The sequence below is a fragment of the Paroedura picta genome, chromosome 2, assembly GCF_049243985.1.
Source record: "Paroedura picta isolate Pp20150507F chromosome 2, Ppicta_v3.0, whole genome shotgun sequence".
Taxonomy (NCBI): domain Eukaryota; kingdom Metazoa; phylum Chordata; class Lepidosauria; order Squamata; family Gekkonidae; genus Paroedura; species Paroedura picta.
In genome coordinates, this window is record NC_135370.1 from 142,793,361 (window position 1) to 142,817,656 (window position 24,296).

At 41.8% G+C, this 24,296-nt stretch overlaps 1 protein-coding gene across 1 annotated transcript in view; it reads left to right on the forward strand.

The window, feature by feature from the left end:
- The first annotated feature begins 22,315 nt into the window (after positions 1–22,315).
- COCH (cochlin) overlaps positions 22,316–24,296 on the forward strand; it is a 29,629-nt gene continuing 27,648 nt past the window's right edge. Inside the window, exons 1-3 of the mRNA XM_077323019.1 lie at positions 22,316–22,546; positions 22,657–22,695; positions 22,872–22,913. Coding sequence (XP_077179134.1) covers positions 22,665–22,695; positions 22,872–22,913 — 73 coding nt within the window. The 5' untranslated portion in view covers positions 22,316–22,546; positions 22,657–22,664. The remainder of the gene's footprint in view (positions 22,547–22,656; positions 22,696–22,871; positions 22,914–24,296) is intronic.

Here is a 24,296-nt window from a genome sequence, read left to right on the forward strand (position 1 = left end):
CTCCTTCTCAATCCTACTGAGTAGATAAGATACAAACCCATTTAAGCTCTCAACTGCAAAATATCATTAGCATGATGTCATTTTGGCTGAATGAGGTACAGCAATTTTTACCACTGCGTTAGTTGAGTGTGCTTTTTAAAACGTGTTTCAAATACTTGTGTTTGGCCTTTGGAACACTACACTCTATAAAAAGAAAACCGTAATGTAATGTCAGAATATAATTTATACTGCTGTCTGTGGTTACTATGTGCTTTCCAGTGTCAATACCAAAGGCTTATAATCTAGCCGTAGTCAGCTAATACAGATCAATCATGTGGGGGGATTTGCTCATTCCAAACAGCTGAATGGAAATATTCCCCCGTTACAAGAATGTCAATAGGCATATTCAATTCCTACAGTTGGATCTGGCCAAGAACCAAATTGTTTAATGTTAGTTAACTGTATAGGAATTTACTTCTAAGTACAATTACATAGAATTGAGAGGTTGGGCACCACACATACACCTATATTTTTGATGCATTCTTTATAAAATATTCCTCTGGACATGCAGGATGGCACCTAGAAAGTGTCTGTGAAAACCAAATCAAGATAAACACTGCAATTTTACCTGTGCAGACTGTGCTCTCTACCTGAGGGGGGTCTCCTGACACATGCCAGCCAAGCTCTGTCAATGAGACCCTGCTGTAGTTACTGTGACAGGAAGCCATTAGGTTGCATTCACCAAGGACAGGGCATTTTCATTATAAGAAATCTCCTTTTGGAGGTCCAGCTGTGCAATCTTAAATACAGCCTCATCCTAAACCCATTGACTTCAATGGAGTTAGAAAGGTATATGCTTAGGATTGCCCTGTATGTAACGTGTATCTTTTAAGGCTCAGGTAAAGATCTTTCTGTTCTGGTAAAACAAAATAATTATGGCTTTTAAATTTGGATGCATTAACAGGATAGCTTCAATATTAACCACTGGATTTTCATAATTTGTTAATATCAATAGTTTTAATTTCACAGCTTCTATTTTCCTTGGAAACCACTTTAAGTATTCTTAAAATAAAGGCGTCCTAGAAAATTGGCACATAATCTAAATGAAGAAATATTTTATTTCCTAGTTCTATAGATATGTGGTATTCTTTAATAGGGCTAGTACAAAGATTTCATAGTGGTCTTATTCATTCCACTTACTCTTTTTCTCAGTTTTCTAACTATTCTCTTACATATTATAAAGCAAGTGCGATCTGATGATGAACCAACTTGAGATAATGCTTGTGAGTTTTAAAATCAGAATGATTCTTATAGCTGGAATGTTTTTAAATTTTATAATATTTTAATTATCAATGATTCTTTTATCTTGTTAATGCCAGATGTTTTTATGTATTTTGTAATTTGACTACTGGTCTAGGTACCATAATAATAAAGACTTGACTATAAAGTAAGTGTACTTATTTTCATCCATCCTCATTTCTAGGTTACACATTTCTCAGTTATTTTGTTACCCAAATGACCTATCCTTGTGTATATCTTGGATATAGTTTCTTCTCCTTTAGCATGTCCAAGCACATACATACAAGGTAATTAGTATTGGGACTTTTGCTAGGTATGTATCAGCTCATATAAAGTGTATAGAAATGGGAATAGAACCTGTGTTCATAGGGCAATGCAGATTCATAAACACATTCTCACTATACACCAATACCATGTTTGGAACCAGAGTCTGGGACCCAGTATTTATTTATTTTATTTATTTATAGTTGTATTTATTGACCACCACTTCTAGATCCTGCCGGCTTGTGATGGTTTACAGTGAAGTAATAAAACCACATTTTAAAAAATAAAACGTCAATCCTATACAACTGGTGGTAAAAACTCATCTAATCCTCCCCTCCTCTTCTTCCACACCTGACCACAGTCACCCACATCAACATGTCAGGGTTAACTTCTGCCCAGTTGACCGGCACATGGGACTATATAGGAAGGGATCTTGCAGGCCATGCAGAATTGTGAGGGCCATTCCACACCCGATAAATATGCTTACCTTCTGCAGATACCATACTTCTGGCATTTTGCATGATATCACCAACATCCAGCATCCAAGCAGTAAACCAAGCAGCTACATCCTCCATTTTAAAGTGCTAGCTGGGGAATCCCATAAAGTGGATTCCTTAAACTATGTAGTGAGAGCAAGAGGAGAGCAACCAGCAAGCCACATGCCAAGGAAATGCACAGAGCCAAAGTAGCACTATCTCTGCCTCCAGTTCCCGCCCCCGTACCCACCTCCCTCTCCGTTGTCCCAGTGATGTTTTTGTTTTTTTTTTGAAGAAGAAGAAGAAGAAAAATGTCTAGAGCAACGAATAGGTATAAAATTGTTCAGGCAAAGCAAACTCCCCCCCCCCCAGTTAAAATACAAAGCATGCCCCTCTAAAGTCCCCCAAACAAAAACAAAAAAAACAGGCTCAAGACTAATTTTTAAAAGATTCAAGGCTCATGATTCCAAAAGGGGTGGCATTAAAAAAAGCACTATGCATCTATGATCAGATGCATAGGCATCTCAATGGAGAAGTTTTACTTTAAAAAAATTGCTGGCACCAAGGGCCCTTTAAAACATGGGGAAAGGTGATTGACTGCCTGGCTTGATTGACAGGCGGAGGAGAGTTGCATGTAAAGCACATTGCTCTCTTCTGCCATTTCAAGCAGGCATGCAGAGTGCTAAGAAGTGTGAGAAGGCGGCATAGAGCTAGAAGGTGAGGAATGGCCGGAGGCGCATTATTTTTTTTATCGTTATGCAATTTTGCTGGTGTAAAGCTATTTTTATCAATGTGAAGAACTGCCCTGATAGTTCCATCAGGGCCCTCAGCTCATCTGGGAGCTCATTCCACCAGGTTGGGGCCAGGACTGAAAAGGCCTTGGCCTTGGTTGAGGCCAGATGAACCTCCCAGGGACAACCAACAGATTCAAACCCACAGAGTAGACGGCTCCACGGGTGGCATAAGGAGACAAACAGGCCCTCAGGTATGCCAGGCCTAGGCCAGTGATGACCTTGTAGATAACCAAAACCTTAAACCTGATCTGGAAGCAAACCGGTAACCAATGCAGCCACCTCAGCACAGGCTGGATATGGGCCCTCCAAGATGACCTTGTGAGAACCCTAGCAGCTGCATTCTGGACCAATTGCAATTTCCAGGTCAGAGATAAGGGTAGGCCAGCATAGATCAAGTTACAGAAGTCTAGTGTGGAAGTGACCCTTGCATGTATCATGGTGACCAGGTGTTCTGGAGACAGGTAGGACACTAGTAGCCTCAGCAAAGATGGTAAAACGTCACTTGGGCTACCTTTGTGATCAGAGTCTCCACAGATAGGGAGGTGTCAAAGATCACCTCCAAATCTGTGGTGGAAGCTACAGCCCTAAGCTGTACCCCATCCAAGGAGGTACTGAGATTCATTGGGCTTTTAAAATATTCTACATGTATTAAGATCGCAGGGGTGTAGAGCCAAACATTTTAAACTGTATTGATAGATTAGTTGGATTCAGGTGGATAGCCATGTTGGTTTGAAGCAGCAGAACAACATTTGAGTCCAGTGGGACCTTTAAGACTAACAAAATTTTATTCAAGGTATAAACTTTAACAAACCCTCAGTTATAGAGAAATGGAATTTACCCATCCGTACATCTATGTAGAAGGTGAGCAGTAAATTAGCATACAGTGTACTGAGGAAGTTTAATAGATTCAAGGACCAAATAGGAATCACAAGCTTAGATTATATGATTACCATTGGGGAAATGTTTAATTCTGGAGAAAAAATCATGAAGGAAATAAATATGTCAAAACTGGGAGCTGATTGGCAGATGTATTCTTAAGTGTGGAATACTGAGAGTGATTAACTGAGACCCTGCCATTATACTCTATCCATCTCCTCTCAAGCATAGAGACGACCTTACAGCAGCTTCTTGGAAGTAGGAAAACTGGCTGTATAGAGTTATCTGCCCTGTCCCTGGACCAGAGAAATACATCCCAATCTACCATTCCAAATTAAATTACATTCTTAATTATGTTACATTGCAATCTACCATTCTATTATTCCAAATAAGAAATAAAATAAAGAGAGTGTATGGCCCTTCTGGGAGATTGGTGAGAATACTGATGTAAGGTAAAGTGACCAGATTTCAAGATTGTTAAAGAGGGACACCACTGACTGGGGGGGGGGGTTGCCAACCTCCAGGCATAGCCTGGAAGTCAGGAATTACCTAAGGCCTGCACAGCTTTATTGGGGTCTTAGACAGAGGGATGGGGCACAACATTTTGAGTATATAGAAAAGCAGAAATCTGGGGAGGGGGGAAGATCAGTACTCCCCCAGATTTTCCAATTTTTCTGTTGGAAGAACTGATAAAGCCTTCAGACTTTTTTAATCTATATATTTTAAATAAATGAAGGGCTTCTTTAACACAAGGGTTTCCTCATTCAAAAGAGGGGGGATTTCATAGGAGAATTTTTCATGCATACATCTCCCAATATTTAGCAACTTTTCCTCAAACATGTTCATGCTAGATATTTTAAGAACAGAAAAAAAACATAGACTTAAGAATGCCACTCCCCACCACCACCTGTGCAGTGCTCCTCCAATATCCCAATGATTTCATCTGGAAAAACTGGGGGGAGGGTGCATGGAGGATGCCAGAAATCAAGGCGTCAATGTGGGCAGAAGACGAAATGTCCACTTTGCTTTAATCTGCATATTGCGTTCAACAGGACTTTCTGCCCACTAAACCCGATAGGATTACAGCTCTGAGCAAGCCTTTGAATTTTGCAGCAGGCTAACAAACCAGACATCTCCTGAAATCTCCAGGCATGTTATCAGCGGCTCTACCGGTCAGCGTGATTTCAGAATGGGCCCACCCATCGCTCTCACTGCCCGGGCTGCTTCCCCCTTAGTGACTGCAGGAGACAGACAGGACGGACCTGGGCTCACCTCGAAAGAGCAGGAGAATGAAGATTAGCCGTGGCAATAAGATTTTTCCGGTGCTCCCTCACAGTCACAGTCGCACACACACTCGCACACAGCTCTCCTCCCTCCTCCAGACCTCCATGTGCTGCCTAGCCCAGGACCCGCCAAACAAAGAAGGTGGAGTCCAGGGCAGCGGCAGCCTATAGACAGGCCCAGCAGGACATGCATGGGCAGCACTGCAGAATGACCTCAGGACTGCCAGGCCCACGACACAAATAAAGCCGAAGGAGCAGGAGGACGTGCAGCCGGGCCCAGGGGACACCATGGGACATTCTGGATCTTGCCTGGGATGCAGGACTTTTGGGGGGAACCTGGGGTGGTCCGACCATTTGCGGGACGTATGGTCATTGTAATGTAAGGGCTGAATGAGGTTAGCGTATGTAGTGAGATAAGAAACCAATATCACCTTTAAGTGCTGGGAACTCCATTGTTCTGACTATTATAATAACACTAGTAGTAAAGCCCGCTGAAACAAAAATTCAGCAGGTGCTATGGGCCTGGGGAGCTTCTGTCCTCCCTCCTCCCTGCCGATCTGGGAAAAAGCTCCCCAGGCCCCGGGGAAGGCGATCTGCGGCTCACGGAGCCGCAGATCGCCTTCCCCGGGGCTTGGGGAGCTTTTTTCCTCCCCCCCCCGATCTTCAAAAAAGCTCCCCAGGCCCCGGGGAGGGCGATCCGCAGCTTGCCTTCTCCGGGGCTTGGGGAGCTTTTTTCCTCCCCCCCCCATGTGAAAAAAAGCTCCCCAGGCTCCGGGGAAGGTGATTCATGGCTCACGGAGCCACAGATCGCCTTCTCTGGGGCTTAGGGAGCTTTTTTCCTCGCCCCCCCAATCTTTTTTCCTCGCCCCCCAATCTGGGGAGCCGTTGTCGGGTAGAGGACGGGGGCCAGAGAGCATACCTTCGCTCTCAGCGGCCAGGAGAGCAATGGCCGCCGTGGAGCAAAGGTAAGCTCTGGTGGGGCATGGGGCGGGTAGGGAGGCGCTTCGCGCCTCCCAATTGGTTGTAGTCCGGGACAGCAGCCAATCAGCAGCCACGCTGGACTGACAAGCGAAGGGCCCAATCGGGAGGCACGATTGGGCCCTCTGCTTGTCAGTCCAGGGGAAGGGGCCTATCGGCACTCTTCCTCATCCTGGACAGGGCCTGCCCTCGGGGCCCTTACTGTTTTATTTCTTCCGCTCCGCCAGGAGCGGTTAAAGATTCTCTTTGTAGTCTGTTCCTAAAGTTCCTTTGCAGTGAATGTCCTGGAAGGCTGAAGTGTTCTCCTACAGGTTTCTCAGTTTTGTGATTCTTGATGTCAGTTTTGTGGCCAATTATGCTTTGGTGGAGGGTTTGACCTGCTGGCTCTATGTAGAGAACCAAAGGGCATTGTTCTCATTTAATGGCATATGCAATGTTAGAGGACAAGCATATGAATAAACCTGACATGGTGTAGTTGATGTTCGGTCCAGTGATTGTGTTGTCTGGGTGTATGTGGCAGCAGTATGTTGGTTTATTGCAAGCTCTGGAACAAGTGTCCATGTTCAAATTAGATGTTGTATTATTGTGGATGAGGAGTTGTTTGATATTGCACAAGAAAAGGTTTGCCCCTTCCCCTTTCCTCTTGTGAAAGAGAACGGTCATTATTCAGTAGAGGTTGTAAGTTGCTGATGACACAGAACTATTTTGAGCTGAGAGCTGTATGTGACTACTACTGGTGTTCTGTTAAATACAAAAGACACTTAAAAGCATCCGTTCACCAGAATTGTACAAGTTAGAATTTTAGATAAAAACTGTTTTTATTTTCGTGGCAAAAAGCATTTTATAGTGCCATCCTAAGTAGAGTTACTGCCTTCTAAGCCCATTAATGAACTTGTAACTGTGCTTAGGATGGCACAAGTAGAAACTTTTCCTTTAATTCTAGATTATTTTCTTGTACATTTTATACTGTTTTAATTCTTCATGCTGCTACTTTTATTGCTTTTATTATTCCCATGTGTATTAGTTTAATTGTATACTATCTCTAGAACTTACTGCTGAGAGGCAGTGAAAAAAAGCTCTTTAAAATTAATTTCATTTCTTCTCTGTACACAATTTAATTAAAATACAGCAATGGTAATTGTGTTAGTTGTGTCATACAGTTAGTTAATACAGTGTTTTTAATCCCCAAGAATTTTATTTTCATTTTCTTCTCTCTTCATCTAAATGCAAGTAGTCCAGAAAGTCAGTGGTATTTTAATAGACCATCCGATTATTATAGTAAGGTTAATTGTCCTTGCATACCCTCACAGTCTATTTTCAGCCAAAGTGAACATCTATAACATATCACAGCAGAAACATGTTCCTACTGGATTTCCAATTCTAATAATATAAAAATACACTGAATTGTGGTCCTGTTTCAATGACATGCAAAACAACAAAAGTTTCCAGCTTAAAAGAACAGTTTTAAAACAAGATCAGATTGCTTCTTTTTTTTAAGAAATAAAAAGAAGCTATAAATAAGCAACACAAGTTATTATGCCGTTATGGCTACAATCCTGAAACAATTTAGGATTCAATTTACTCTGTTATTGTCTCCTTAAATTTCAGTGCATCTATTTTAAACTAATCTTTTATGAATCCCACCTAAAGGCTGCATTTAAACTTTTCAAGAGTCATAGTTTATCAGAAAGTCAGGAATTGCTTAATCATTTTCACTCACCTTCATATAATTAAAGGAAACGGTAAATTCCAGATTGTATGTGTGTTCAGTGCTTCTGATTTATGGCCACCCTATGTTTTAGTGACTAGGGATTGGTGCAAACCACATTTATGTAGTTTGGTTCATGGTTTGTGGCTGAACCACAAGCTCAGCCAGTTTGGTGTAGTGGTTAGGAGCGTGGACTTCTAGTCTGGCAAGCCAGGTTTGATTCCCCACTCCCCCACATGGAGCCAGCTGGGTGACGTTGTGCTGTTCACAGCACTGATAAATCTGTTCTGACTGAGCAGTAATATCACAGCTCTCTCAGCCTCACCTACCTCACAGTGTGCCCTGTTGTGGGGAGAGGAAAGGAAGGTGATTGTAAGCCACTTTGAGACTCTTTCTAGTAGAGAAAAGTGGCATATAAGAACCAACTCTTCTTCTGATATGCAGGTTTGCAAAACGAACCAGTTCATACTGGTTCTTGAGTCATTAAAACTAAAACCATTTAACTTTAAATGGCCATTTAAGCTAAACAACTGAGTGGCAGGGAGCTCCCTAACACTCAGCTGTGGCTGGAAGTCATTTAAACCATTACTTTTACTCCCTGCAAAAAGCAACAGGAAGCAGAAAGCAGGGGATTAAATGGCTCCCAGATATTTCACCTTCCGCTTTCTGCTCATTCTCAAAATGGTGACAAGCAAATGGCTCTAAGCCATTTAAACTTCTTGCGAAGAGCAGACAGCAGGAGTTTAAACAGTTCATGAACTTCCATGAACTGCATCAAATTTGTGCAAATTTATGGTGGTTCTTCAGTTCCTGAATGTTGAACTGTGGTGCATGGCTTCCTTTATTGAATCAAGCCATTTTATGATGGGCCTTCCTCTTTTCCTGTTGCCAAAATAATAGCCCTTAATCATTTTTGCTTCTAGGGACAATCCAGGCTTGATTTGATCTAGAACTATTTATTTGCCTCTTTGGTGGTCCACGGTCCCTATAATACTCTCCTACAACACCACATTTCACAACAGGAAGATTTATCTTACCCATTCACAGCTCCAATCACTGGATTTGAGTATCTATTAGAATATAAGATACATAATTTGACCATCTCAGTAAATAAATTATTTTCTGACAACATTTATTTCAAAGGGATAAATCAATACTCATTTCAAACTCCATGGCTCTGTGCTATAGCAACTGCTTTGCACCAAAAAGTCCCACTTTCCAATCTTACCCTCTCCAGTTCCAGGCCTGGGAATGAGCCCTCTTTCCCTGAATCTCTGGAGAAAGCTGTCAGAATATTCATCACCAGCTTAGCTGGGCCAGTGTCTTAATGTACGGCATTTCCTTTTATCCAATGTACTAGAACACCAGAATGCACAGGAGGAAGATCCTTTTCATTTGTAGATAGCTACTTGCCTGACATTAACTTAACCACAGATCAAATATAATTCACTGAACTGACACACACATTTATTATCTGTTCCAGTATCACCTTTGGGGAAATTAATGTTACTCACTAGAGACATCTTGTACAATTAAAACTATGCTCAAAACTGACACCAAACATGCATTGTACATGCCAGAGCACATCTGAATAGTGCCTTTTCCATATGAAATATGGAAAGGAAATGTCAAAAGCATTAAAAAATACGTTATACTAAACTGAATCAAAAATGTACTGAAAGCATGTGTGATTAGAATGCGGTGCTGAAAGACTAGATAGGAAAATAATATTGTAATAATGCCAGTCTTCTCTACACAAGTGTTCTAAAAGCACCATAGTGAGAGAGAAGAATGTCAGCTATTTCTTAATAGGGTTTCTACCCTGGGTGGCCGGCATGAGGGAAATACAGAGCAATGCTAAGAGGTCTATCTGGAAGCAAGTTCATTATTCAGTGCTGTGTACTCCCAAGGAAGTGTCCTTGAGATGGCAGTCCCAGAACATTATGAGGGCTGATGCAATATATTCTGTCCCTCTTTTGCACTTTCTATTTTCTTAATTTGGACAGATACCCATTCAGATTTTAACTCTTGGTCAATTTCTTTCTGATTTGGGTGATACAGACCTTGCATGAATAAACAGTTACTTCTTTCTGTGTTTTAATATTTCTAGAAGTTAAGTAGTAGTTTGTATCTCAAGACTATACCAACAGATACTGGCATTGATTGACATTTCCCTTTGGAAGACAAGGTAACATATGCACCTTGAATTATGATAAGCAGACAATAAGACATTTGGCATTCACTTGGGCAAGTTACCTGAATCAAGTTACCTGTTCAGAAGAGAGCTTGCAAAACATCTTCTTTAACACCCAGTTTTTAATTACCTTACCTTTGGTGCTTTTTACAATTTTATTTTATTACTGCTTTTGTTCTGAAGCTTTATTGTTCTTTTTACATTACTAATACTAATTCTGCACCATCGGCACTACTTTGGGCTGCTGCCTGTGTGTTGTGGTGGAGCAGCATGCTCTACCACTTCCTGGGTCCTCATGGAGGAAGATTTACCTGATGGACCTAGTCTACCCCAGATTTCTACCACCACACAGAGATAGGCGGGGCAGGATGGTTCCACTGCCCAGGGGGGTGGCAGTGGGGTTCCTTTGCAAGAAGATTGGATTGGACAGGCTTCATTGGCCCCCATGGCAGACCAGAGAATAATCCAGAACAGGGCTGGGATGGTCCCATGGTTGTGTGGCTGCAGGGATTAGCCAAGCAGCCATACGGGCACCATCATAGCCTTTTTTGATTGTGCAGAATTGATATGAGATCTCTTTTTTTTTAAAGGCTTGCTCCATTTTTGAGCTCTCCTTAGAAATACAATGGCTAGTGCCAGCTTAAATCCATGAGACATATTTACCCTATTTAACTTTTTAAATTGCATATCTGGCCTTTATTTAATTACATGTCCTGTCTATAGGGATAGATCTTCCTAGATGATTTAAACATTTCATTGTCAATATGGCACACTATATTAGTACAAATATTGTGAACACGCATCCTCCCATTGAGTAGATTTAACAGTTATAGAATGATGCTGGTGAAGAGATGAAGGACTTTGCAGAGTTAAGCAGATTTAGCACTGAAAACTCAATCCAGCACAAGTAACTGACACATGTCATATTAACAGTGGCACCATTCACTTCACAAAAGAAGACATCACTCTGAACACACAAGCCTTAGCCTTCAACAAGTTCCCACACAAGAACAATGAAAAAGGAACATTAGGTACATAAACAATCTTATTCCTCAAACAAACGTGTCCTCAAAAAATCATCATAATCAAAACAAAAATGAATAAACAAGCTAACCTTTTTATACATTGTTTATGAAGTAACTGCATAACCGTTCAAACTTTTTTCCAGTTTTTCTAATATTGCTTAAGTTGACCTGATACTTGAAATGAAGCTAATGACTACTGCAGATGGACCTGAGCAAAGATATTTTTATATGTCTCTTCTGTTGTTTTTTCTCACAGTAGAATGATCTGATTCATTGTACTATATCCCAGTCCAGTGCTCTGGATATTATCAATGTCATGAGTTAAAACATCAAAAAATAATATAAAACTTAAATTGGAGCCAGAATTTTGGCCAATATTATAGAGGAATATATAAGGATATGGTAATACCTGAAGGGACCTGCCTTTTAAACCCATAGTTTAAAAACAGTGTATATATACCCATGATTACATGATTTAACCAAGAAAATTAAATCTCAGAAATATTAATATGTAATATAATTAATGATATTTAAAAGTATCACAGTTGTATTATGACAAACTAACAGTCTAACATTCCTTAGTAGCAGAGTACAGTAATTTAATACAGAAAATTAGGCTGATGGGAAAGTATGATATAAACTTTGTAAGCCACTTAACAAAAATGTTATACTTAAATCACATGTACAAATCCAATGAAAGTTAATAATCTCCACCAGAATAAACACTAGCAGCAAGAGAAAGATAAAAACAATTTAAAATATAAATAGATTAAAACTGAAGAGATTAAAAACCTCTAAAAACAACCACCGTAAAATAAAAATAGAACCTTCTAAAAGAGTAAGCAGGATGACAAAATTCCATACGAGGGAGAGATCATGGATGCTTTAGGTTGATACTGCATTGAGCAGGGGGTTGGACTAGATTCCCCCTTCCAACTCTATGATTCGATTCTGTAAAAAACTTGGCAAAAGTCTTTGTCTATACCAGACTTTATCAATCAAGGAGTTTCTTGATGGCACTGGAATGATTTTCTGAATGGGTGGAAGTTAATTAATTTCTAATATATTTTTAAACTTTGTTAAACAACTATTGGTTGATATGACCATGTATGGTCACATTGACCTGACCTCTCCTTCCCAATGATGGGCCTGGAGGGGGTGGACAGGGCAGGGCTCCAGAGGGGCTGTACACAGCTATGCTTCCCAACCATATTCTGGACAATCATGCCACTTCTGGGGTATCTTGAAGCCTGAAGAATGTTTCAGGGATTTCTTAATGGGAAAAAAGTTGAGAATGGCTGGCCTACACATTGCTATCAGAAGAATGTCTATATATAATTGAATCACCTGAATTTGTTGTGCAAGCAATAAAACACATGCTTTATAATCATGCAATCAAGTTTCCCGGTCCAGTTTCTGGAACTGTCATTTAAGAGTGCTCTTGGGTAGGGGGAGCTGGGAAAGATTTTTTTTTCTACCTAGGAACCTGGAGGCATATTCCCAGTGAATGTAGACAATACTGAAAAATTTAGCTGAAGACAAATATGCTGGTTGACTCAGACCTACTTCCCAAGCCCGTCTTCCTGCTCTCTTACTATCTACAATGGCCTTCTTAGGTTTTTGCCAGCCTGTACTTGAGTGACATATTTCATGCAAAGCACAGCTGTGCTTTGAAGGAAGTGGAGAGAATTTGAAGAGAATTTGCCATGCAGCAATGCCAGAAGCAAATCTTAATCCAGAGCAGGAATCCCAGTGTTGGAATAAAGGAAAAGCTGCCCTTGTTACAGCTTCACAGAAAATCAGGATTTCAACAGTTATTTCATAGCTGAGGGCAAGGTTTCCATCCAATCTTCTATAGCTGTTATTTTTAAATTTTACTATTACTATTATTTTATTATTTGTCTTATATACTGCCCCTCCCTTGCCAGTGGTAGTAACAATCAGTGGTAGTAACAATCATATACATTAATTAAACATTAGAAACAGTTGAAATTATATCTTACATTTGAAATGCAAAATTCAGCAGTGCAATCATTGGTTGTTTCTGGCATAGAATCATATTGATGTTCTCTGTGGGAGTTTTCTATTGCTGTTGTTAAATTATTGGCCCCAACCAAAGCTGGGGGGAAGAGCTACGTCTTGGAGGCCCTGTGGAACTTTGCCAGTTCCAACAGGGCCCGGATCTCCAGTTCATCCCACAAAATAGGGGCCAGGAGAGAAGATGTCCTGGCCCTGGTTCAGGCCAGACGTACTTCCCTGGGGTCAGAGACTACTAGCCAGTTGATATTTGCTGATTGTAACACTGTTTTTGGGACATAAGCAGAGACGTGGTTCCTTAGGTATGCCAGACCCAGACTGTGGTCTGGCATACCTAGTAACCTTAAAAGTAACCTTAAACTTGATTCAGAATTCAACTGGAAACCAGTGAATAATTCAACTGGAAGCCAGAGAAGCTGCTGAAGAGTAGGTCAAGCCCCCTCCCGGGGGTTCCTATAAGGATCAGGGGGGGCTGCATTCTTGACTAGTTGTAGTTTCTGGATCAAGGATAAGGGCAGACCTGCATAAAGTGAATTACCAAAATTACAGCCTTTTGATTTTTGTATATAGAAATAATAGTCAGAAGTAAAAAAAAATGGTGCTTGGTCTTACACTACCTCTTGTACAAGCTGAACTGCTTTCAGTAAAACTCCTATCAAATGGCAGGATCCAGCTCATTATCTATATAGTAATAGTGGTTTGACCATTATTAACTCCTCATATGTTCACTGTTCCCTACCCAATTCACATTGATTTATAGATTATGAATGAAAAAATAAAAAGAATTAGTAAATTATAAAGTCTGGGTTGCCCAAGCAGTAATGTATGGTTGAAGATTGATTGTTGTAATCAATTGCCATTAACCGACTCCGCCTACTTTGTGGAGTTGAATGTGTGTATGTGCACACACCTGTACTTATGATCCTGAGTGTAATTCAAAGCAGAGTTGCGCTGTTCTAAGCCCATTTACTTCAGTGTATTTTGCAAGATATCTCTGCTTAGCGTGGCACTGTAGGTATGCTGCCCTCTGTTCCCTGGAGGGAGGATAACATTTTTTAAAATTAAAAATCCCAATTTTCCAGATTCAAGAAGACAACATGCATAAATTTATGTACATGTCTTTTTTTTACAGTTAGAGTTTTGATTTCTTTTTCTTTCTTTTTTTAAATACGCTGCTTAAGAAAGTGTGTTTAGGGAAAGTGTATATGTGCATGTGTATTTTAAAGTGTATATGCAAGTATGCACAGGCACATGTATGTAGTTCTGTGGAGTGCCCCAAGAATATTCAGATAACCATTACTGGAGGAAGTGGAAGGAACAACATGTTCATCAGTAGTACAGTCAAAACCAATAAAAGTCATACATTCAGTGTATCCAGAGGACTGAAGCCAGGCTCTGCAAGGATACTTCCTCCTCAGGACAACAGCCTAATACACTGTTTGGGAGATAAACTAATTTATGCTCTATAAATGAAGCCATATATTTACCCAAGATTTTGCTGGATCAAATAATTTATCTGAAATCTGTCTTTCTAGTTCAGAAATACTTGTCATAAGGTTGTGAGCAATTGAGGCACATGTAGATTTTAATAACTGATACTATATATTTTTTCAAAGCACAATTGTACTTTCAGTCCTGAAAAATCCAGCTTAAAATGAATATCTGGATTTAAAGATATTGCGTGCAATTTGTGTTTGTATTTGTCGTACAGAGGCTCTTATTAAAGAACCAGATAGATATTAAAAGCTACATGTGAAGACCTGTACAATGGAAAGCATAAAATGTAGATTTATTGCCCTGATAATTGCCAAGGCACTGTAAATATGACTGCATTCCAATATTCTCTATGAACTACTTGCAAAGCTATTCAGGTACAACCCATTCACCTAAGATTATAAAAGCCTTACACAATTCAGTAAAATCATTGTCTATGGTTGTTTAGAAGAAATCTGTAAATACTGTAAACATACTAGTTATCTAGATTCCCTGATATAATGCTAAGCTGATTTTTATTTCCATTTTTACTTAGATCATTTTCAGTTTTAAAATTAGTACTAGCTTCAAAGCCCATTCCTAAGAATGGGCCTTGAAAGGCCCCCCTCCCTGGTCCCAGCCAGGCAGCTTAAGGTGGCTTTGGACTGCTCGGAGTCCCGAGCAGCTTGCAGTTGGATCAAGTGGGGCGGGTGAGGGCTGGTCAGGTCATTAGCAGGCCCAGGACAGAGCTCCTTAGCAGGCTGGGAGGCCCTCAATAGCAAGCCCAGCCTAGCAGACCAGGAGGCCCTTGTTAGTAGGCCCTCCACCACGACCCTTTGACCAGGGCCCTCTCCCCTTACCTGCTGCTGGCTCCACACACTGAGGCGCATCTGAGAGCAAAGAGGCTAGAGTCCAGGGATGGAGGGCAGGAGCTGCAGGGGCAGGGCCAATCAGGGCTGGCTGCACCCTGATTGGCCCTATTCCACCCTGATTGGCCCTATTCCAACTTGGGCAGCCGGACACGTTCCACCCCCAGGCTGTTTCACAAATATTTATAGGAACCATGGATAAGGATATTCTTAGGTTCATAATTATCAACTGCTGTTTCAGAAATGTAGTCCCCAGCTTTAATAGTTATGTGCAATGAAATAAAGGTATGCTCATTCAACTAATATTCCTAATAAATCAACAATTCAGGTGGATGTGTGCAGATGACAAACTTGGAAGACTTGTGAGACTATTGGACATGTGAGGATTCCCATTGAGATTTCAACTGAATGCTTCTGAGAGTCTGTATTGATACTGAAGTGAAATCTTAGGTACACAAGGACCTTCAACTGGGTACACAGGCCCCTACAACTGGTAAGAAACCGCATGCAGTCCTGTTTGGGGTTCTGGCTAGGAGCTCCAAGCTTCTCAGAAATCCCAAGAAAATTAAAGATCTAGGTTTGCTTAAAAGGAGATTTTAATAAAGCATCAGACTTACAGAAATAGCAGGCTTCAATAGGCTGGGCCTCAGACATACACAGTGAAGCCAACCAGAACTCAAAGGCAAGATACATAGCTAAAACTAAATATCTTGTACCCTAATAGCTGGCTGCAAGTCAAGAAAAGTGTCGTCCAAGCTACATGATATTGAGAGATCTTGCATCTGGTACTCAGTAACAGAAGAGAACAAGTCAACTCTCTAGATTAGAACTTGGGAGAGTATAATCAAAAACATTCTCATGGAAGCAGCCTGCCAGTCATCCTCCCAGGCAACTCAAACTTAGCAAGAATCAAAATGAAGTCACAAAGGCTCTACAAATCCACACATAGATTATCATCTCTGACATATATCACATGTATGAAAACAAGCCACCACTTCCAAGAATACATTCATGCAAATGCCATACATGTGAGTTATTGACCCATACAATGATCTATCACCACAGGGTAAGACACTCTTCCTGGTGGGGAAGCAGGAATTTTATCATGATGGAAGGGACCCAAAGAAAAAGTCTACCAAAGGTCCTGCCCATGATGGTGTATATTGTGAATGGACACACATATTAGGATGTCAAGAAAGTTAATCTGAACTCGGGTCTTCCTCTCCCCCCCCCCTTGAAACAGGAAAGTGTTCTGCATTTGGTTAGGGTAGTTCAGAAGGGGGGGGGAGCCAAGCCTCTTTCTTTCTTTTCTTGAAGGGGGGGAAGAGGAACCAAGCAGGGAGACTTTCTTTTCTTGGGGGGGGGGGGAGACAGGATCAAAGAAGGCAGAGAAGGGAGAAAAAATCCAAGACCAACAGAAGTTGAGAGAGATTAGGGGCTTCTCGTTTAAGGCAAGCTTGTCACATGGCCACCTTTGGCCAATCAGGGCGTCTCTACCACAGAGGTTCAAAACAGCCTGCTTTCTCTAATCCGAATCTTGAAATATTGTGCATTAAAAGCACTCTAAGATATCGCACAATAAAGGTAGGGTCACTCCAGATCAATCCTTCTTGCTGCAGAAGGATAATTTAAATTGCCCAAAATCAAAACGGAAATCACATTCTGTGTAGATGGCAGGGATTGGAATAAAAGCTCTGTGTAGTTTACACCCTTGATTATCAGCTTTATCCAATATTGGTGGTGTAAAAAGCTGCCAATCCACAGCTGACTTATGGTGACCCCATATGGTTTTCAAAGCAAAGAACACTCAGAGGTAGTTTGTCATTGCCTACCTCTGCATAGGAACCCTGGACTTCCTTGGTAATTTCCCATTCAGCTACTAGCCGGGGCCACACCTGCTTTGCTTCTGATATCTGATGAGCTTGAGCTAGCCTGGCCCATCCAGGTCAGGGCTATCCATTAATAGGAAACTGGAAAACAAACCTGAGGAAGATTGGCTTATGCAAGAATACAGCAAATGGCTGTGTTTTTACAAATATTTGTGTCCTCCTGAATGTTTTTTAAATCAACAATTTTCATTTTACAACTGGTCATATTTGTGTTTATATTTTCACTAATATGGCCAAATACTTCAAGTGCCATCTTGTAAATACGTTTCTAACTGTCATCACAGAACATCTTTCAAAACCAAGATCACAGGTGTCAATTTCTGGGTCTTAGAAAATTAACAATTTATCCAATGTATTTTATGAAAAGGGGACGGAAAAAGTAGTAAATCTCCAATGTTATCCTAGAGTTGCAGTTTGATGTCCTATACTACCAGGAAGGAAATAAGATCATCTTTAGAACACAGGATCCAACTGTTCATTCACCTTTGCTATTTTGACACTATTAACACAGATTACCAAAACCCACAGATTTCCAAGTCTGCTGACATAGTCTCCCTTCTGTTTTGGATTTTTTAATATTCTGGACTTCTTTGAAGGGGGTACAGTCCATAGCGATAATACTGCTTTTCTGAGTTCTGGATATAAAGGCATGATACGCTATCAATTGGGATTCTCTCTCTCTCTCTCTCTCTCTCTCTCTCTCTCTCTCTCTCTCTCTCTCTCTGTGTGTGTGTGTGTGAAGAGTCTGTTTCTTGGGGTATGAAAAAGTCAGTCTTCAGCTTCAGTTTAGAATGAAAAGACGTACAGTTTGATGTAGCTAAAAGTGAAGCACAGGATGCAGAGTCTCCCTTTGGAAATCTGATGTACAGGTAGTAGTTTCTCTAAGAAAGAAGTTTCTTTCCACACCAGTCCAAGGAAATCCTAGACCAATTTCTCCTTTTTAACTGAGCAGGGATCCTTCTTCTATCGCTAGAAGATTTCTCCCTCCTGGAAGTCTCACTAACACTCTGCCTAATATCAATCCCAATTCTCCCAGCTGTTTAGAACTGTCGAATTGCAGACTATTAGTCAAGAACACTTTCTTTGACTAAAATCCTCCTAAGAGTAGATTTAGAGCTAAGGCATGGGAAGGTCTTCTTCTAGACACAGGTTCTGCCAGACTTTGAATCAGAATAAATCTCCCTCCAGCACACAGATCTAATAACAGTTCCTTCACAGCTGTTGCTGGCCAATCAGAGCATTTGGAGCAGCCTGTCACTCAAGTTATCTGCTTTGATGAACTAACACAGAGATTGCTGTCCCAAGAAATTTGTCCTCACCTATTTGGTGAAATAGGAATTCCATAACAATGTAGCAGAAGCAACAATGAGCATAGTTTCTCTTTGGAAATACAACTGAGTGAAAGTATGAACTATGAAGCTTGAAGAAGAATCTATGCTGAATCTATAAATTTGAATAACCTATGCTGTTTGAAATAAGAACAACGAGGGGCACAGAAAAGAAAGATAGCAAAATCAGTAGGACAGAAAGGTCCTACTGCATCTTAACTGGTGATATCTTTGTGGTCCAATTTGTGGAAATGTTCTGTTTCCCCACCTCTTTTGTATATAATGAACTTTAATCCAAAGACTGTGCATGGAAACCAGAATTCTTATTTGAAATACTTGCCTTTCGGTGTTTGTTCTTTTAAGGTTTAAAAGCAACTGTGAGGAGAAGATGACCCAGGTAGGAGATGACCCATTACATGGTAGGAGAGATAATTTCTCATTACCATTTTGTTAACCCCAATTGCCTGCTGCTGGAGTTACTATTTTGCTATATTAAATATCCTCCAGAACATGATTCTGATGGGGATACCCGTTCTCCTTGGTGCAACTACCATCAGATCTTTAAATAAATGTGAGAACTTAAGTTTGACTTCAACTGTTACATTGTAAAATCTGAGTTTTAACTTTATTGTTCCAAAACACACAGTTTGGGGTCTTTGAGCACTTCATACACAGGACCATTCAGATGTACAGTATGCTCATGAGAAACAGAAACATCAGTAATACTTAGGTTCATATGTTCCTTATCTCCTCCTAATCTCTCATCCATGATGGAAGTTGTAGATTCCAATCTGTCATGATGTCTGAATGTGGGCCCTTTTGCAAATTGGAGTTTGATTAGAATTCACAACCAGGATTTATTTAGGCTTAATAAGAGCCTGGACTAAAAGGTAAATGTATCCCCTGTGCAAACACCGGGTCATGTCTGACCCTTGAGGTGACGCCCTCTAGCGTTTTCATGGCAGACTCAATACGGGGTGGTTTGCCAGTGCCTTCCCCAGTCATTACCATTTTACCCCCCTGCAGCAAGCTGGGTACTCATTTTACCAACCTCGGAAGGATGGAAGGCTGAGTCGACCTTGAGCCAGCTGCTGGTATTGAACTCCCAACCTCATGGGCAGAGCTTCAGACTGCATGTCTGCTGCCTTACAACTCTGTGCCACAAGAGGCTCTTAAGAGCCTGGACTACAGTGTGATTATTTGAAACTATAATTCAAATACTATGAAACATTTATAATTAACAGTGTCTATTAAGAATAGAAGTTCTGAGGTGGAATTTTTTTACTGCCTCTTCAAAGAGTATTCAGTCATAAATAATGATGCTCTCAAAAAAAGTTGAGCTTTGTAGATCATATCAATGTTCTACTAATGTGATGCCAGATTCCAATAAATGTGTGACGGTTTACTGATTAAAGTGAATGTGATGTTATGATCATTGAGTTATTCCTTGGACAGTTAAGACATTGAGCATTATGGTTTACCTTAGACAATGATGGATGAAAATTGTACTGTTACAACTACATAGCATAGACACCTTATTTTGCAAAAGAGATTTTGACAGTGGGGCAACCAGATTTGTATGGATTCTCTTTCTCCGAGACATGATAAAACACGGTAAAAGATAATTATGCCCCTCATAAAACATTTGTAAAGGAGGTAAAGATTAATATAGTAATAATAATAAATTACTCTGCACCACCCAGAGCAATTAAAATCAAATATTTTCAGATTTAAGTTCTTGGAACTTATGGATGGTTACACAGAAACATGCCTACACACATATTATGTTTTATCACTTTCTGAAACAATTTCTAAATTTACCTTAGATAGCATTTCTACAAACTGTAGCTCTCCAGATGTCCATGGACTACAATGCCCATAAACCCTTGTTCCTGCATGCTGGCAGGGGCTCATGGGAATTGTAGTCCATGGACATCTGGAAAGCCACAGTTTGGCCACCCCTGCTCTAAAGCCAATCTCTTTCTGAAAGATAGAAAACATTTCCAGGGTAATATGAACAAAATTGAATGCTTCTATATGGGTCATTCTTAACTTATTATTTATTATTTACACATGTTTTATATATTATTTACACATGTATAGGAATACATCCTGGCAAAGAGGAACCAAGTAAAGTAATGTGAGAATAACTCATCTCTTTTGGAGGAAAAGCCGTTACTCTTTCTGTGATTGATAGAAACAACATGGTGTGGATCAATCCATTTGTATGAATAAACCAACCAAGAGATGTGCTCACCTTTAAATAGGACTTGCTACTTCAATTACAATTACTTGCTACTTATGTTGATTTCTCTCTCAGTGAACACAGGAATTCAAGCATGCTAAGACTCAGGCAAACATAAGTCATTTTTTTATGAGGAAGATCTGGAAACAGAACAGGAATGAAAGCATATTAAGGATTTGTGCAACAAAGGTGGCTAAGAGGTGTATAAAGCATATAGAATTTAGTGTATTTCAGCAGTGATCCCCAACCCCCGGTCTGGAGACCGGTCTTGGTCCATAGATCAGTTGGTACCGGGCCGTGGCTCCTCCTCCTCCCCAGCTGCTGTCTCAGGGGCTGCCCTGCCACTTTGCTCACCTTTGGTGCTCTCCAGCAGCTGCCATGGCTGGGGCTCCCCCTCGGCATGGCATTGCGCAGCTGCTGCTGGCAGCGCCTCCCAGCAGGCGGCGGGAAGTCAGGGACATTGGTGGAAAAGCAAGTGGAGCAGGGGCTCAGGCGGTGCCGAAGTCCCTCAGCAAAAGACTAGCCCCCATCGGGCCTCAGTGAAATTGTCAAGCATTGACCGGTCCCTGGTGATAAAAAGGTTGGAGACCACTGTCTTACAGGACTAAATCTTGTTGTCTTGTTTGTTCCCCTGTTTTCCCCACTCTTAGACCAGTTAGTCTTGGGGGGGGGGGGTTGCAGGGAGAGAGAAAGGGAACACCTCAGTGCACCTGACAAACCTTGGACCACACATGGCTTCTGGGTAATCACTAGCTGACAACCAGAGCTCCAAGTTTCAGGAAGGGCAAGAGGCTTGTAAGAATAGGATGCTGCTACCATTCCATGTGTTTTGTTCAGTTTTTCTTTCTTAGTTGCTCTGGCAAAGAGAAAGGCATTGGGGAAAATCTACATGGGAAGGCCAGAGAAACTTGGCCCATGATTTTGAAAGATAGGTTTACACCTGCAGACAGTGTTGTTTCTGCCCACTGAACCAAGCACATAACCAGGAGTTGACAACCATGGAACTGAATGTGTCATTTAAGCACCCTGATATTGCTTCTTCCTTTCTTTGCATTCATCTTTATTACATGTTTATTATTAAAAACTTTATGCCCCTTTCCTTGCACGCAGAAGACATACAACAAAGAGCAGAGTGGCCTGTACAGTCTGCAAGACTGTCCTCTTGCGGGGAAAGGCACCCTTTTCAGGGGACACTTCCCAGTTCCTCCGGGTAAGCAGCATCCTACTGCGTTTGACAGGATAGGCCGCTCCCTCCAAAGGCAGAGATGCGTTCATAAGGCGGAGAAGGAGGAGGCGACCTGTCCCTTGCATCCTGGGCGGGAGGGGGCCAGGGTCTTCTGCGCCCCTCAGAGTCTCCCAGGGGCCACGGCACGAGAGTGGCAAGGCACCAGAGGTGGGGGCGGATTGGCGGGCCTGAGGGGACGCGCCAGAGAGAAGCGCACCTGCTGCCCGCGCGCAGCTGCTGCCTCGTCAGAAGCCAGCGCTGCCAAAGGCGCCGACCCGCCCGGTGCTCCCGCGCGCCCGCCCTCCCTCCCCTGCGGGTCAGCCGCCTTCCCAGGCCACCCAGGCAGTCGCTGCCTGCCCAGTGCTCATGCGCCTGGGCAGGGTTTAAAGGCTGGGCGCGCGGTCCCTCCAGCTCGCAGCGCTGGTCCACGCAGGCATCGCAGCGGCCGGAGCCGACCCGGGCACTGGCGTCTCCTGTCAGGGCAGCGGCCGCCGCTCCTCAGAGCCTCCCGGCCTTCGCAAAGAGCCATCCGGCAGCGACCCCCGCCAGTCCCGCAGCCTTGGCAGCAGGCACCGGAGGCAATCCCGCCCCCAGGCGCCCGAAGGTAGTTCTCCTCCTCCCAATTGTCTCCTCCAGTTCGGTGGAGTGGGGAGGGGGAGAATAGCCCCCCGCGGCTTAACCCCTTCGTGGCTGACTTACAGCTCTGTTTCCTAGGTGCAGCCATGGGTCCGAATGCTGCCCTCCTCCTCCTCGGTGCGTATGGGGGAACTCTCGCTCTATTCCCTAGGGGTTCTTTTGCACACAGGCGCACATGATCCCCGGGGTGGAGGGGTGGGACGGGACCGGGGGCTTCTGGAGCCAACCATCCTATCTTTGGGGCTTGCTTTCTCCGGCTCCCTCTGACTCACACACCCCTTCTCTGATTTCAGGTGTTTTCTGTCTGGCCAGTCCCACCCAGAGCGACAGTTCAGGTGAGTTCTGAAAGTCTGTCTTGGCTACTAACAACTTTTTGGGTTCTGTACCTTAAATCATAAGGATGCTTCTAATAGCTGAGAGGAGAAAGGCAGCAGAATTTGCCTTCGGAGATCTAACCATTTTCACTTGAGTGTGCAGGGAAGGCTTTTGTAGTTTTCTTGCGTTGTGGGGCTGTGTTCCAGTAGTTATGCACCTAACATTTTGCTGTGATGCATATCTCTCTGTGGCACATCTTGCTGTGACAGACCTCTAAAGATGCCAGCCACAAATCGAGGCAGAACTTTAGGAGCAGAAACTACTGGAACAGGGCCCCACACCCCAAGAAAACTACAAAAGCCAGTTGATTCCAGCCATGAAAGTCATTGACAATACATTGTATGTGGAGGGAGGGAGGGATGTTCCAAGGTAGTTTCTCTGCTCCACTATGGGCTATTTCCAGAACGTCTTTTGCTTATATTTTCAGTAACCCTCTTCAGACATTCCCCCAACCCTGTTTTCAATGTTAGGAGAATCATGATGGTTGAAAAGCCATGAACAAATCTAATGAAATGCCATGGATATCTGAAAATAAATTAATGACTCCCAGGTCAGATGTATTTAGAGTTTCCCTTTACATGCTAAAATCAGTTCTGTTACAGCCAACAGTACGGTTAAAAAAACTGGTATTTTTCTGTGCCACTATGTGTGTGTGTGTCTGTTTTCCCCTTTTGCTTGGAGGGATCAGTAAAACGAATTAGCAAAGATAGCTTTAAAAATCTAATCCCAAAGCTCATTGGATAAGTGACTGTATTCTTGTTTTTACCAAGACAAATATTGTGTGCATCTGTTTGCAGCATATGGACAGCTAAAAACCAACATAAATATTTTAAAAAATGTATAGTTTTATGGGGCAGTCATGCCATATATGGATAGGGACCATTTTAAAATTCAGTGTGGAGGGGAGGGGGGGAGCATTTGCTATAATCATGAGACACAATCTAGTTATTTTAGTCATGCCTAAGTGGACATATACCTAGTTTGGACTTATTAAAAACGTTTGCAATATAGCAGATGCCTGTATAGCATCACCTTTGAAGTGTTCCCAAGTCTCAACAATCTCGTGTCCCCTTCAATGTACAAGGGATATTTGAGAAACAAGCCAAATAGGGTGGTTTATTGTTTGAAGTTTTTAAATTTAAAACAGATTTAAAAAATGGGTAAACCACAAAAATATAGAAGGATAAGTGTTTTATAACTACCATATATCAAAAATATGTTCAGTAATTGAATATAAATGTGGTATCATGATTAGGACTAGGTCAGGAGCTAGGAAGTAGGTTCAAATTCCTCCCCAGCTATAAAGCTTACTGGTTACTCTTGGACTAGTTATGTAACTTTCT